The sequence below is a fragment of the Prorops nasuta genome, unplaced genomic scaffold (assembly GCF_024137725.1).
Source record: "Prorops nasuta isolate Cenicafe-Biocafe unplaced genomic scaffold, Cenicafe_Pnas_1.2 PNAS00030, whole genome shotgun sequence".
NCBI classification, from domain to species: domain Eukaryota; kingdom Metazoa; phylum Arthropoda; class Insecta; order Hymenoptera; family Bethylidae; genus Prorops; species Prorops nasuta.
In genome coordinates, this window is record NW_027116827.1 from 2,898,966 (window position 1) to 2,914,998 (window position 16,033).

General features: G+C 32.1%; 1 protein-coding gene and 1 long non-coding RNA gene across 3 annotated transcripts; one reads left to right on the forward strand and one right to left on the reverse strand.

The window, feature by feature from the left end:
• Positions 1-9,423: 9,423 nt before the first annotated feature.
• Positions 9,424-10,162, reverse strand: LOC136782822 (uncharacterized). The gene is made up of 2 exons (XR_010824176.1): positions 9,818-10,162; positions 9,424-9,740 (listed from the first exon to the last, which is right to left on the reverse strand). It is a non-coding gene; the product is annotated as an uncharacterized lncRNA (long non-coding RNA).
• Positions 10,163-11,648: 1,486 nt separating this feature from the next.
• Positions 11,649-15,383, forward strand: LOC136782736 (probable serine hydrolase). Of its 2 annotated transcripts, none has more exons than XM_066742371.1 (5): positions 11,649-12,321; positions 12,383-12,427; positions 13,187-13,422; positions 14,289-14,636; positions 14,719-15,383. In XM_066742371.1, exons 1-5 carry the CDS (start codon positions 12,255-12,257, stop codon positions 14,977-14,979), a joined length of 957 nt encoding a protein of 318 aa, XP_066598468.1. In that variant the 5' UTR covers positions 11,649-12,254; the 3' UTR covers positions 14,980-15,383. The 2 variants fall into 2 exon arrangements, with proteins under 2 accessions (XP_066598468.1, XP_066598467.1); XM_066742370.1 differs by lacking the exon at positions 13,187-13,422 and adding an exon at positions 12,556-12,791 and having other exon boundaries at positions 11,651-12,321.
• Positions 15,384-16,033: the final 650 nt, after the last annotated feature.

Sequence of the window (16,033 nt, forward strand, 5' to 3'; positions counted from 1 at the left end):
AGGAATTGAACCTTCGTTACTTAAATCAAGATCCTTTAGAAAATTTGTTTGGTCTTTTGAAAAGCGAGCAAGGCGACAATAACCATCTTACCGTTGCCCATTTTGAATTTGCGTGGCGAACCGTTTTACTCACAAGATATTCAAATTTAAGAATCGATGGAACTAATTGCGAAGTAGATGGCATGGATCAATTAGTAGGCTGCGATGACTTGTTAGGCAAGCGAGATTTTTTCAATGACCAGTTTGCACAGGATATTCCTGCTGCTGGCGTTGAACATGAAATCCAGGTAGATTATCCGCAATTACATATCGATGAAGATGATTTAGATGATTCTTTGCGAGATATTCTTGGTTTAGATACATCGCAAGAAATAGAAAAGTAAATATAAACTTGTTTTATCAATTTATACAAATTTGTTGAATGTTTAATTACAACAATGTAGTACATTGAATCACAGTATATGCTATAGACACAAGAATTGAAGAATACAATAACTTTCTACATTATTAAGAATTTTTCAGAATTCTGTCATCTACATGATGCTCGAGTTTTTCTAAAAGGATTTAGAGACTATACACGGTGTTACAGCAATGATGCTTAATATTTCAAAGACACATTCTTCAGGCCAAACTGGGACTAAAAGTCCAGTACTCTAATATTCTTAGTAAATAATCAGTATATTGGTTCTGAATATTCTTTTATTCTCTTATTTAGGATTTAGCTCAGATGCTCTTCCGTCATCCTCAAGAATGTGTCTTTAAAATATTATACATCATTGAAGTTACACCATGTTTTAAACCAAAATTTTGAAACCAATACTTTCGAATGTATACAAAATTGTATTTCTTCATTTCTTTAAATACCACAATATTGTTTTTACGAAGTATACTCTGGGAAATGTAATCGGTCATAATATAATTTAAAGGTCCCTAATTAGCTATTACATATCACTTTTCCATGTCTCGTTATGTTATGTAGCAGTTGTAGCATGGAGTCCCGTGGTATAATCCAATGGCAATGAACCGATCGAAATTGTAGCACCCTTATAAACCAGTCATCCAATGCCCAATCAAAAATTTTAATTTTTATAATATTAATTAAACATTTGTAAAAGTAATATCAATAGATTAAGCGTAATTTTAAGGTGAAAATATGCCCAATCACGAGGATAACCGGACGATTATTTATATATTAGTGGTACCTTACAGTTTACATTTTATTATATTATAATGAAGAAGGCTCTGAATTTTCTGCACATTTCAGCTTGGTTTCCGAGAGCGTTGTTAAAATATCTCTGTCACTCTTGTACCCGTGACGCATTGTAAGGCGACCGCGAGACAATTGACCGAAATCCAGGTACGGTTAAAGAAAAAGTTAGAGTGGTGGGCAACGACAAGTTTCTAATGTTTGAATTTGTTTGTTTTGCATAATGTACTATATTTAAAACAACAAATTATAAAAAAATTCAAAAGGGTTACACCTGACCTAGAAGGCTCTATTACTGGTGCTTCTTTTTAGACTGTTTACCCAATATAGACTTACTCCGCTTAAAATTATGTAAATGTAGAGAATAAACGTTGTGACACGCTAACTGCTCATGACGTCTATTAAAGTCGTAGAAAATTTTTAATTATAATTTCCATTAATCGAAGCTTATACATACTTGGAAGTAATGATATATAAGTAATTAATAGTAAAAACATAATTTACTTTTATCGGATACTAAGCCAATTTATATTACAATCAAAAGTTCTCAATGTTGCAGTTATAAAAAACAATACACATATCATCCATGAATGTTTATTAATTAAACCTCAGATAAAGTAGCATCCAAAATTTCCTGTAGAAAGATTTACCATTATAAATAAGTAATGCTCGAAGAGAATGAAGAAATTAATAAATTATATTCCTTTTGGTCCTATTCCTGCGGAACAACTTTTTTCTCTCTATGAAAACTATTCATAACAATTAGTTGAAGCTGAAATATTTGCACGTCAATGTATTTTTAGTATTATGTGAATTAGATAAGAAAGTTTGGTACAGACCTTCGCTATGTACGTGCTCTTTTAAAACATTTACAATTAAGAATGTAATGTTATAAATCGTTAACGCGGTTATATCTATTGCTCCTCTTATCAATATTACTATTTTCATTCTCAATGAGCTTCTCAGCAAACTGTATTTCCACAACAATTTGAAGCATGATCATTTGTTTGTCCGTTAAAAGGAAGGCTTATCCTCATTATTTATTGTCTAAAAATTTCTAGCAGTGTCGATGATCCAACAGTTAATATCACATATGACGAAGGCCCCAGTAGCAGAAGGTTTGAGAACAATGTTCTACCACTTACTGTATACGACTATCAACTATTACACGATATTAAAGCACAAATTATGAGGTACTTTCAAAAGAAAGCATGTCCTGCTTGTAAGGCTTGTTTATTACGTGGCAATAAGTTGAATGATATTATAGAAGCTGGAATAATTATAATAAACCGAAGAATTTCATTACATGACATATTTGTCTATTTGCGTTTGAAAACATTCATTCTTGAAGAATTTTCTTTTGACGAATGGTTCATCTGTAAGAACCATGAAATATTATTGAAAGAACAATTATTACATAAATTATGTGTAATTTTGATACAAAAGGAATGTAATAAACGTAATAGAAAATTAACATGACGAAGAAGCGTCAGCAGCTTCTAGAAAAGTATGCCAACAGATGGGTAAAGCGAAAAATTAATGTTTTGAAAAACTTGTCTCGCCCTTGATTTTACAAACACATGAACTGTGGGATTATTATTGTACATAAATGACTTGGATTAGTATTTAACTGTCTTTTCCGAGAAAAACATTAATTAATTGCAATGGTTTGCAAGACTGTCTTCTTCTATTCTTTTAGTCCATTATGGTACTTTATTTTTGAATCGAAAACCAATGTTATCAGAAGATACTGCAATATACTAATAATATTAGACGCTCCGAATTGCTTTTATGCTTTTCTCAATTTCTTCTTTCGACGTTTTGCAAAAAAGGTAATAAATTTAAATATATATATATATATATATATATATATATATATGTCGAAGAACAGACCCTACCCCGATTCACTATTTTTACATCCGAACCATTCTGCTAAGTTTCGAACCGTTCGCATGCCAGAACGATAGTAACTGTAAGTCAACCCTTCTGTCTACAGTTCATTTATGTTTCGTATTTCTCCTTTGTTAACATCCTATTTCTTTATGAATTGTCAAGCCTAGGCCTCATTGCTTTATTCAAAATTCCGCTGTTCCTTTGAAACGTTTATCTATCTTTAAAGTCATTCCGACACATTAATAAACCTTTTATTTGTTTTCAATCTATCTTAATAGAAATTTCTTTAAATACTCAGTTCACATTTTCGGTGAATGCCCTTCCAATTTCTCAATAAAAATTTGTTTCTTCGGAAATTCCTCCTGAAATGCATTGATTACTGATTGCTGTGTATAATGTGAAAAAGCTAACTCTTCGATATTTCGAAACGATTGAGTAGCGTGTCTGAATGAAATATTCCACCTCCACAGTTGCTCCGATCCAGTAATATGCGGGGTTAGGCCTCATAGCGTTGACTCATCGCGCTATGGTACCTACTCTTCGTATCTGGAGGTACCGGAGGCTAAATGGTTCACAATCCATCGGGAAATGGATTTTGGGCCATGGAATATACGAATGGGATTCACTTTTCATTAGCCACCCTTGTGACCAGAGATTCGTAAATCGGATCATGAATATCGCCAAAATATCCATGCATTCGTTTCTGGTTCAACAGGTGCGGGCAATAAATGACAGTGAATATGAATGAATCTTACAAGTGTGATACTTATGAATGATAGCATTTTTTATTGCAATGAATGGCATAGGTTATCAAGCAACTTGAGCAATAGCATTATAGGAGTGTTTTCCCATTAAATAAATAATGCATAACATTCACCACGCTTTACCTAATCCAATAATTATCACCACGCAATAGTTGCCTAAATCTCGCGCTTGAATAAGATAAATCTCTAATTCCCCTCCTTATTATCGTTAATTTTTTTTTATTCATTTCGTAGACATAACGACCATCTTTTACGTACCTCAAGTATAAAGAGTTAACGTTCCATCAACCCCGGTGAAACGTGTGAAGACATGAAAATGTATCAACTAATAAATCTTCTTATTTCATTTAAAACTCCATGGATAATGGATACCTTGGAATAATTATGGAAGGAGGAATGGCTCGTAGTTGTAGCATCGTCAAGGAGTCAACCACGTTCAATCGCTATTGTAAGCAAATAGCATGGGTTTTTTAGTTGGTAGGCACTGTTTAAAAATAGTGAGTCCAACACTACCCTGAGGTGGAACACCCGTCGGGCTGGTTCGTAAGTTGCCTAACCTAGAACTAACTTGAGGGGTGTTATATCCATCCCAGGGTGTCCTAGGAGGATTTTTCCCATGTAAAAAAAAAAAAAAAAAAAAAACAAAGGAGAGAGTAATAAGGTGCCATTACACGGCGTGTGGGGTGTGGAGTATCGCGCGGTGTGAATATTGCCATGCCATACCTATCACACGGCGCGGCGATTTAAATATACATTTTTTATTATTAAAAGTAACAACAATAAGGAAAAAATGCTGTAAGTTCGTGACAACCTTAACGTCCTTTTTTTAAACAATGAAGGGAACTTGCATAAGAAAAGTAGGTTTTGTAACATTCTCAAAATTTCGGCACCAATTTCAGGATGACAGAAAATTTATTTCATTTATTTCAACCATACTATCTTCTACACCATTAAATAGTGAAAGCTGCGCGTAATAATATTCATGAGTGATCGTGACACCCTTATTATTTCTTTTTTAATTAATGAGGAAATGCTACCTATCTCGTGTTTACCCTTAAAAGAGCAATATTAAAAATATAAGACAAAAATATTGAAGCCTCATAAAGATCTTCTCGAAGTTTTGCCTTCCTAGGGCATTCACCGGATTGGTATGCATGAAGCATTTCCTCGTTACTACAAGAAAAATTGACACAAACCCTTATAAATATTATAATGTTAATTTTGCAATTTATTGTGTCACAAGAAAATGTATGTTCTAAGCTATCTTAAAAATGCTTTTCAAACTTCCAAAACGGTTAGGTTTCAATTTTACGGTGCAAGTACCCTTTTTCGTTAAAAAAATAGACGTCACGAACTTTTATGATTATTATATCGTTATTTTCATAATTTTATGGGCTATAAACCTGCATGATTTAAAAATGTTATAAAGATTATTTAGTATGTTAAAATAATCGAAAATCGGTGAAAAGTAATTTGACGGTTCGCAAGTGCAGTTGTGCGATTGCTTTTTATAAAAGGCGATCTTGCTCACCCATGAAGCTGGTAATAGTAGACGCTCCATTATCGCTATTAGTGAAATGAGAAAGGATAATACTTCTTGATTCAATTTTTCTTATTAACAACGAACAGGAATGTTAAAGCTATATAAGGAGTATATGCAATTGATGCATTTAGTGTAGCTTGAATATTAGAGATGCAGAAAGGTTCATTCATTCTTTCGTAAGACCGAATCTACTTTATCAAAGAATTAACAGATTTTCGAAATTTATAATAAGTTTTCGATATATTATATAATATTTTGTGGCCGAAGCAATTGGTTCATAAAAATAAATCACTGTTAAGAATCAGATATGGGCTCCTTAAAAATACGAGCGACTGCGAGTGACTATATATGCTTGCGAAAGTGAAGCCAAGATGGAGGGGATAAAGGGATAAATTGCTGGGCCGCCATCTTGAATGTTGATAGATATCATATAACACATAATAGGTCTGTTCTCGTTGCCTACACTTTTTACACTTTGTGCACTTTTTAGGGTGTCAACTTATACAATGGACAAAGACAGAAATACGGAAAGTGTAGAAAGTGTTAAAAGTGTAGGCCAACGAGAACAGACCTAATGACATATATATATTTTAGTTCAAGAATGAATCAAAATGATTTGTGCAGAAGGAACTAAACGTTGGATGGTGGATTAGGAGTAACATATTTGTTAGAAGATATATAGAAAAAATAGCCATAAGCAGCTTTCCAACGTAAGCAAGATCCATTGGACACAGCAATTTATCATTTAGGCATGAAGAAGAAAAATCTTACTCGGGGTCTTTTTAGGAATTAGAGAGTCAAAAGAATGACAGAATTCTTTGCTAACAATTTTGCTAAGAACCACTGGAGACAAACAGCTTTAAAGAATAACGTTGCTTTGCTTGGGAAGCAAAGATTTGAGTATGCAGAAACATTTTCCTTATTAGCAGGGGCATTGACAAATGCCATTGAAGTTGTGTGAATAAGTTAAATAACCTACAAGTTGCAATGGTGCTGATGAGGCTTTACAAGGATAATATAGCATCTTTAAATTTAAGAAAAGTGTTGTACGAGGGAATACTAGGATGTGAGAAAGAAAGAGAAAATCAGGATATGCCAAGGCCCATACAGATCTGCCCTGCATAGTACGGTGCTTTGGATTTTAAAAAATCATTCTGTTTCTCTGAATACACTGTTTTTAACCAACATTGGTATGATGTATCTACAATACAACGATGAATCTAAAAAGCCTTATGACAGAATAGGTAAGCAACGGTGTATCTCTTAAATCACTTTCCTAAAATTTTTTTTATATTATATCTTGACTAATATTTTGTTTTCACATTGATTCAGCAAATCCAAACGTTTTCAAATTTTATGTATCTTTACATATGCACTCAGTGCTACTCAGATAATAAATTAACCTCAACAACACAAGATAAAAGGGAGGGTCATTCTGTAGTAATTTTTAACTTTACTTATGGTATTGAAAACAGAAGCTTAGGCCAGATAAATAGTGAATGTTGGAAGGTAGTATTATGCCACTGGTGCAACAATTATACTTTACCACTGCACATACCCTCTTCAAAGCTGGTTATCCTGCTCTAGCATTTGAATTCTTATCAAAATTGCCTAATAAAGTAATGGATGCTAATAGAGAGGACAGTTTGAATTTGTATCTTTCCTACTTAATGCTGCTGTTATAATGTGTTACTCTTATATTATTAATCTATTTTAATATTCAATAACAGGCATTCTTAATGTCCCCAGTAAGATCAAGGTACAGGGTTCTCAAATTAATACTGGAATAATAGATTAGGATATAAGCATTACAGAAACTACTGTCGAAGGAAGTCATAATAATGTTAACAAGATCCTCACTCACAAAACTTATGTCAATCTGTTATTTTTATAAGCATTATTCTGCATTCTATGTAGATTCATGGCAATGAATAGATTGGAGCACACTTGCTATTGAGTGTGGTAAAAAGAAAGAAGATAAGCTAGTATTAAACTAGGACGATGATCCAGTTAATAGTGAAGATCCCGATCTTGGAAGTCCTCCTTTAACAATGAAGATGGATAGAGGAGAAATTGGTGGAAGCATTAAATATATTGGAGATGAAGGTATTTTTGTATTTTTTTCGTTAAGTTAATTAACAAGCAGGTATATTATTCTAATCAATTATTCTTATATTCTTATTTTAGGAGAAGCTAAAGAAGGTAATAGGACAACTGGATATCATGACACAACAGCTGTAATTTATAGCCTGTTTAAAAAATCTCATGGAAGAATTGTCAACATTATCAACTGGATTTGAGGTTGACAGCGAACAGTTCAGATATCAACTATACATGGCTTGAACAAGCAGATGATGTTTTGAGGCAGCTTTGCAACAACAGCACAAGCACTGATAACGATGCTAACAATGTCTCACAATGCAGGTCTTATATCATTTTATTATGTTCTCCACTAACTTTCTATAAAAGCACATAATACTTTATTTTACTTTTTAGACGATGAAGCAATGACTAATGATGAACCTACTTATAGGCCTAGAGAACAACCAAATTTACATGAAATTCTTGCAGCAGAAAAATTAGATTTCGAAGCAAAAGTTCAAAGAACGGCGAAATGAAAAAGTGGATAAAAGGTAACTAAATAGCCTTTTAATAAATAGAAAAAATTTAAACCATTAATCATATTCGATTTATTCCATAGCTTAACGAAACGTCATTAAGAACTTTATTGTCATATTACTCGTTACACGAAGCATTCGGTGGTGGTTCAGCTTCTGTAAGAATGGAATAAGTACTTTTATTTTAAGAATTGCAACAGGAAAAGACTCAGCAACAATTGCTTAGCTCCCTACAACGCTACCTCTATTTAGCGCCAGTGTGGCTTACAATAAAACTATGGTCACTGACCCAGTGAGACATTTGCAAGTAAGATATTTGTTTACAAATCAATTAGTATCCTTTTATTGATTTTTTCATACTTCCTTTATCCATTATTATTTCCGGTTTCTGGCGCATAATATGTTACAAACACTGGTTGAACTACGAAATGCACCTATGCCCAATCGAAATACACATTATTCTGAAATATTCACAATGAGAGATCTTACGGTTGCACTAAGTGCATGTATCTATCAATCACTTAGTGACTCTGGTACAATTGTGATAAAGAACCATGAAACGGACAGGTCAGTATTCCAATTTAGCTGATAAAGTTAATTTGAGGATTGTTAATAATTTATCTCTTCTGTTAAACATAAGAGCAATCTACCAGCATTTGTAAACGTTAAAACCTTTATGGGAGGTCGTTTAATAGTATCGTATAGATACCACAGACGATATTTAACAGACGACGGTGTTTATATTAACACTTCACCTGAAAAATGGTCAAGTATCACGAGTTTACGTGCATTTCTAGCAAGAGAAAAAGATGAAGATACACCAAATCTAAATATATTTCTTTGTGATTCATTCTTCGCTACATATATGAGCCTGTTTATGCTTTGGCTAGCTGCGACACTCATACTTTACAGATTAGTTGGACAGCATTTTGGCAATAGCACTTGATCTTGCCTATATGGCAGTGACATAAAACATTGATTCGAGTGGCAAGTACAAATAATCAGGTCAATACTTTATCATTTTCCTCTTTTAATTCTTTTATCACTATAGTAATATGCCTTTATGGTAAAACTTTTCAGACTGCTGTAACTGTAATCAATAATTATTCTGCTACCACAGAAATGATTCTACCACTGATACTACTGCTACTGGAACTATGGCAGTCAAACATCATATCGCTTTAATAATGCAATACAAATAGATGAAGGTTCGTTTGGAGTACTTTGTGGCTTTAACTATGGGACTGGAAATAAAATTTTGTTGGAAGATAGTATTACACCAATGGAATTAGAATTATTATTGAATACTGGAACATTCGATTGGGTTATTTTGCATATAAGAACAGCTACTGAATATATTTATAATTGTATAAACAAAACTTTATTATAATATTTACATGTGAAAAAAAAGTAATTCTTAATTATAATATTTATATGAAGAACAAAAAATAAATTCTTTGTAACAGTCATGTTTAAATAAAAATATTATTTACTGGAACAATTGTAATAAATCTGGAAAATAGAAAATGTCATGTTATTAAAAGGCTAAATTTTATATACTATAAATATATGTCAATTTATAGTCACAAAATAAAGATACAGCTATACTATATATATCTAATTGTTAATTGTTATGTAGATTGAAGTTCCTTTTACATATCTATTTATTCTTTTTCCCTTCCAGACTATTGTCGTCCTTTCTCTGCCTCCTACCTCTTCTCAAAATTGAAAGAAATAACATTAAAATGTTAAATTTATTAAACTAAATATTATCAAACGTTAAAAATATTACCAGCTTTTGATGCTTTAGCTACTACATTTTCTTTTTCGAATTTTTCTTCTTCAGAACCAATCTGGAATTCTGAAACCAAAGTAATCTGTTAAATTTCCTCTTGTACCTATATTTATATAATTTTATATTATCTTATTTCTTCATTTTGTCTTCGTTTATGGCAGTTCATGGGATTTTGCAATCCACAAGACAACATATATATATGTCATTTATGTGCTATATCTATCAACATTCTCAAGCACTGCTACCAACTTAAATACAGTATTTTCTTCGAATTTAACTTTCTTCGGTTGGCTAAGAATTGCCTTCGGTACAAATAATTCGAGCCTTCGAGGCCTGAGTGTCCAGCCCCTGGTCGTAGCACGCACACTTTTCCACCGGTACATACGTGTATCGGTCTTCTCCGACAAGCTTCGGTAGATCTCGGGAGCGAGAAGGAACGATGTCGAGTGTCGACTACACTTTAGTATTTCCCTAAGCAGAATCTAGGGTTTTTTTCATCAGTTGCATAACTGCAACTATCAGCTTGTAATGAAAGGGGGGGGGCAGCAGAGACTGGCCCTCTCCCCTCTGGCAGCTGGCATTCACACTATTCACAGCAATGATGGCAAACGTTGGGAAATAGAATAGCTCCCGTTTCATAAAACTATGCTATTTTAACTAAAAGTTTAAGGGCAGTATCAATAAACTGAACTTAAGCTTGAGACTTAGCTAAGATCAATTGTCTCACTTTAACCTTTAGTGCAATACTTAGCTCGTTCTTCGTCTTAAGTAATTGCTAAGCTAAAATTCCAGCTTAGTCCGGTTTATTGATACCACCCTAAATTAACAGGATCCCTGCGTGCTTTATCGACAATACAAATCAATAAACAATTAGTTTAATAAAATTCAAATGCGAAGCAAATTGCAAAAACGGGCTTCTTTATGACAAAGGTGCCAATTCTAACGAGTCAATCGAGCTTTAAAAAACTCAAATCGAATTATCGGATGAAGAATAATCCTGATACTCAGAGACGTGACTCGAGCTCGACTCGAACTCGACTCAGCCAAAAATATATAGTATATGTAACGTAAACTATAGTATAAAAACTCGACTCGAGTTCGAGTCACGTCTATGAGTACCGGCCCAACAGCGGTATGCCGGCAAATGTGATTCCCCGCAGTATTTGATCAGGATTGACTGACAATTTACGAAACCGTTAAGAGATGAGTTGAAGATAACGCTCATATAAGTACAAAGTAGCAGCAAATGTAACAGTTCGTAGTGCAGACTGTGCAGACAGGTATAGACTTTAGTTTCCAAACGAATTTTGTAATCCCTAATAAGTTACTGAAAGATCTGGAGCATCCTAAAATCATATAGCTTAAAACGGTTTTGTTTTAAAATACATAACAAAAAATGGGTATTATATCAGGTATTATTATTTATTTCTTTTATTAAAATGTAATTTAGAATAATAAATGTAATTATTATCTATTAGTGTTAAGAACAAAGTAAAAAGCAAATTGTTTTTATAGGTATTATAATATATTTTCTGGGACTACTTGGATTTACCCCTGTAGGTATAACGGCAGGCTCTATAGGAGCATTTATGATGAGATTATACGGAGGGTTCACACCAGCAGGAGGCATCGTTGCCTTGTTGCAAAGTTTGGGAGCTACAATGATATAATGGAAATATGTAATTCATGGATCATGATTTAATTATATGTATTCATACTATATACTTTTGTATTGCATATATAAAATGACAGTAAAAAAATAATTTTTAATATTATAATAAAAGAAATTAATTAGCAAAAGCATTTTATTTGCATTAATTATGCCTTGTTCACTATACATCTTATACCACACACCTTATAGTACAAAAATTATTTCTCTAAATGTTATTAAATATTTAGAAAGTGTAGGACATCAACAAAAACATTTAATTTTGATAATAGAGCCAGATAGAGTTCATGATTTTTTTTATTATTCAAATAATATAATATTTATGCGAAGGGTTCTATTATTGCGTCAAATGTCATAAGCATGTTTTGTAGTTAACATTATACTCTTTATTATTTTACGAAAATTGCAAGCTTGTGTACGTAATATGGAAATAAATAATAAGAGCCTATAAGATTATGTACCATTTCTGATACGAAATTTTGATTAAAACTACCTGCCTATGTGTGAACTATTTCATTATTTTGCTGCTTAAACAACTTAAAACAATTTTCTCGAACTTTGAACAGGATGTAGAAAGAAAGAAAATAATGATAAGCAAGTTTCGCTCGTTTGTTGGAATCTATGCATATACAAAGAACTTGCATTAGTATTAGTAGCCTGGGGGCTGGGAAGAATACAGGGAGAGGTTAGTAGGTTTTTAAATTTATCGCAATCAATAAGCAGTGCTTATAATTTAACGAAATAAAAGAGATTGAAAGTTTTATAATGACTGAAAAAGAGCAATCGACCTGCATTAATAATCCCGACAATGTTAATGGACGTTGTCTTGCTGGTAAATAAAATGTTATAATAACCTCAAGAGTACTATGTTTCATACATAAATTAATTCGTAGAGCCAGAGGAAGTTCAAATTCCTGTACCTTGGGGTCACATTAGTGGTTGGTATACCTTTCTTTAATAAACTGTAATTCTTACAGCAACTGCAATAAATTAAGTTAGATTAGTTTTATAACCACAAAATACTATATACAAAAAGTATCAAATTTTCTTGTGATAATAAATTTAGGCAAATGGTGGGGAGGCCGAGATAGACAGCCAATTGTTGCATTACATGGTTGGCAGGACAATGCAGGATCATTTGATAGATTGGCTCCATTTCTTCCACAAAATCTAGCTATCTTGAGTATAGATCTGCCAGGCCATGGCTTTTCTTCCCAGCTTCCAGCAGGGCAGTTCTACTATGTCTTTTGGGATGGGGTTGTCACGCTGCGTAGACTGGTTAAACATTACAAGTGGGATAAGGTTAGACAATGGCCTAAGTTATACAACGATTACTATTTATATCTAATATTACTTATCTTTTATTTATCGATATTCTATATATCACAATCATATTACTTTCTGAAATGTAGGTACCCATATTTAATAGATGATTATCTATTTACACCATACTTATTTCATCATTAATAACATATTTGCTTCAGAAAGGCTGACTGTTACAATCATAGTATTGTTGCCTTTAAACATTCATATTTTTATCATAATGTATATGTTACACATGATCGTTGTATAACTAAAACATAGGTGGCCCTTTGGTAGGATAATAGAATCTCCATGAAATGATAATATAGCATCAAACATTTTTAAAGTTATAAAAGATTTTTTGCAAAGAATTAAAGCTTTACATTTACCTGCAGGCAAATGGTGGGGTTCCAAATCGATCCAGCCAATAGTTGCATTACATGGGCGCCAAGATAATGCAGGAAGTTTTGATAAATTGATTCCATTATTATCTGGTAACATATCAGTACTATGTCTGGATATGCCTGGGCATGGTTATTCTTCCCATTATCCAAAGGGCCAGTTTTATTATGTTTATTGGGATGGTGTCTTACTACTCCGTAGAATATTTAAACATTTCAAATGGCACAAGGTTAGCAAATGGATACAATTTAAATATTGCATATCCTTTTTTATTGCTGCATGCTATATTTTATTAAAATGTAACAGTCACCCTAAATAGAATTTTTAAAATATAATTATTAGGGTGGTTGAATAAAAAAAAGAATTCTTTATCGACCATGCTTAGAAATCTTTACTTCATAAAAAATGAAAACTTTTCCCTCAACTTGCTTAAAATCGGAGATGATTTAGAGGTTGCTAAAATCATTTTTCACATATTCAATTAAATAAACACATTAAGAATCGTGGTTTACATATTTAATCAGGTAGAGAAATAGATGTATAAATTTGAGAAATTAAAAACAAATATTTTTCATACTCCTTTTATTGTAATGTTTTTAATTAATCTGTTTTGCAAGTACTGCTATGTTTATTTTGTTGATTATATACATGTATATAATTACCAAAATATATATAGTAGTACTAACAAAACAGATTATTCAAAAAATTACAATAAAAAAAGTATAATACATATTTGTTTTTAATTTCTCAAATTTATATACGTATTTCTCTACCTGGTTAATTATGTAAACATTTGAAATTAGAATACAATAATACTTTATATATATATGACTAAAGGGAATGTAAACCACAATTTATAATGTTTTTTATTTAATTGAATATATGAAAAATGGTTTGAGCAACTTTTACACACCTCTGATTTTTAGACATTGAATAAAAAGTTTTTATTTTTCAAGAAGTAAAAAATTTCAGGATACCTGCTAAAAAATTCTGTTTTTTTTAACCACCCAAATATACATATATATATTATTATACAGAAAGTTATAGAGAGTTCAATTCAATTCTTGATATATTTTAATATATTTCTTTTTACAGGTAAAGTTACTTGGGCATTCTCTAGGAGGTGCCATATCATTTTTATATGCAGCATGTTATCCAGATGAGGTAGATTTCTTCATATGCTTGGATATTGCTAGTCCATGTGTGAGAGACATTACAAAAACTACAGGGATAACAGGAGAATATGTTGACAAATTCTTGAAATATGAAACTTTATCCTCTGACAGTATGCCCTGTTACGAGCGCGGTGAAATGCTTGATATAGTTTATGATGCCTATAAAGGATCTGTAACCAGAGAGAGCGCAGAAGTCTTAATGATAAGGGGAATGCAACCTGCTGATGTACCTGGTCAATATTACTTCTCTCGGGATCCAAGACTGAAGGTAAACATTATTTATTAAATTAGATACAACAAAGTGTTTCTTCATTTCAATTAAATTAATTTTATTATATACCAATTTTAAGGTTGCATTAATGGGAATGTTGTCAATGGATTTGGTGCTTTCATATGCAGCACAAATTAAATGCTCTTATCTCAATATACGAGCTAAACCTGGAATGGAATTTGAAAATATTGAATGTTATAAAATCGTACTAGATAAAATACAGCAGGGTGCCAGAAAATTTTTCTATCATGAAGTAGACGGAACTCATCACGTGCATCTGAATAATCCAGAAAGAGTTGCACCTATAATAAGAAATTTTATAGAAGATATTAAAAAGTAAAGACTATAATTTGGAATTTTAGGATGGCGTGCTACATAAAATAATTAAGCATGTGGCCGTTGATCGGCAATGCTTAAATGTTATATTAGTATAATGTTTTCAATTCAAATTGTAGACAACCGTCCTATCAATATTTCTTACGCGATTGAACTAATCGTAATTAGCCCAATTTATTTATTACAGATATTAGATAGAACTTTTTCGTAGATCAAAATAGTTAAGTTTTAGTTCTATGTTGGTTGTTTTATATAAATATATATATGTATACGTGTGTGTATAATTAATTTAAAATCCAAGGGTATTGTAAGATTACGTCGAGGTAATCTAAAAGTTATATATTCTCAAAGGGGACAGTGAATAAAAGACAAACTTAGTTTACAAGCTTCCCATTTCATTTTTCAACGGTAATAAATTTTATGTTAAAAAATCATTTTAAAAGTTGATGAAAATCCGTAGACTGAACACCGATGATAGAAGATACAATGTAATTAATTAATGGAGGTAAGTCCTAGACAAAATTGATAAAACGCTACTGCGCGTATATAACGTATAGAGGCAGCTAACTTATACCGGTTTTTTATGATTATGCAACTGTGCAAGCGATAAATATCCTTGTATAGTGATACTCGCTATCAGCTCACCTATTTCTTTGACCGAGCTTCTCAAAGTTGCATACTTTTCTAAATAAATAAAAAAACTGATAAGCCTAATAGAAAGACATATCGAAGTATACACCTGAGAATGATCATAAGTACAAACAAAATTCACGAAGAAAAGATTGAGCAATTTTTTGTATATATGAGCTATATAATCTGTATAACATTTTATATTACAAAAGTTAATCCGTGAGTCATCAAATTAATTTTTTACATACAAATTTTGGATTTGCATTTTGTTTATTCCTTAAATTATTATGTTCGCTATTATTTGTTTAATGCTATCTGCAGACCTGGTAATAAACAAGCACGGTAGCGCGTTTTCAACCGATATATTTCTTTTATGTCAGCACTGTAAAAATACGATAGTAAAAAAGTCTTCATTGCTCTTGTAAAAA

What these genes read in the sequence shown, in the direction of transcription:
- LOC136782736 (XM_066742371.1), top strand. Translation starts at nt 12,255, where the DNA reads ATGACTGAAAAAGAGCAATCGACCTGCATTAATAATCCCGACAATGTT. An exon ending in TAATGGACGTTGTCTTGCTG is followed by an intron (nt 12,322 to 12,382) that starts GTAAATAAAATG and finishes ATTAATTCGTAG; the next exon opens with AGCCAGAGGAAGTTCAAATT. An exon ending in AACATTTCAAATGGCACAAG is followed by an intron (nt 13,423 to 14,288) that starts GTTAGCAAATGG and finishes TTCTTTTTACAG; the next exon opens with GTAAAGTTACTTGGGCATTC.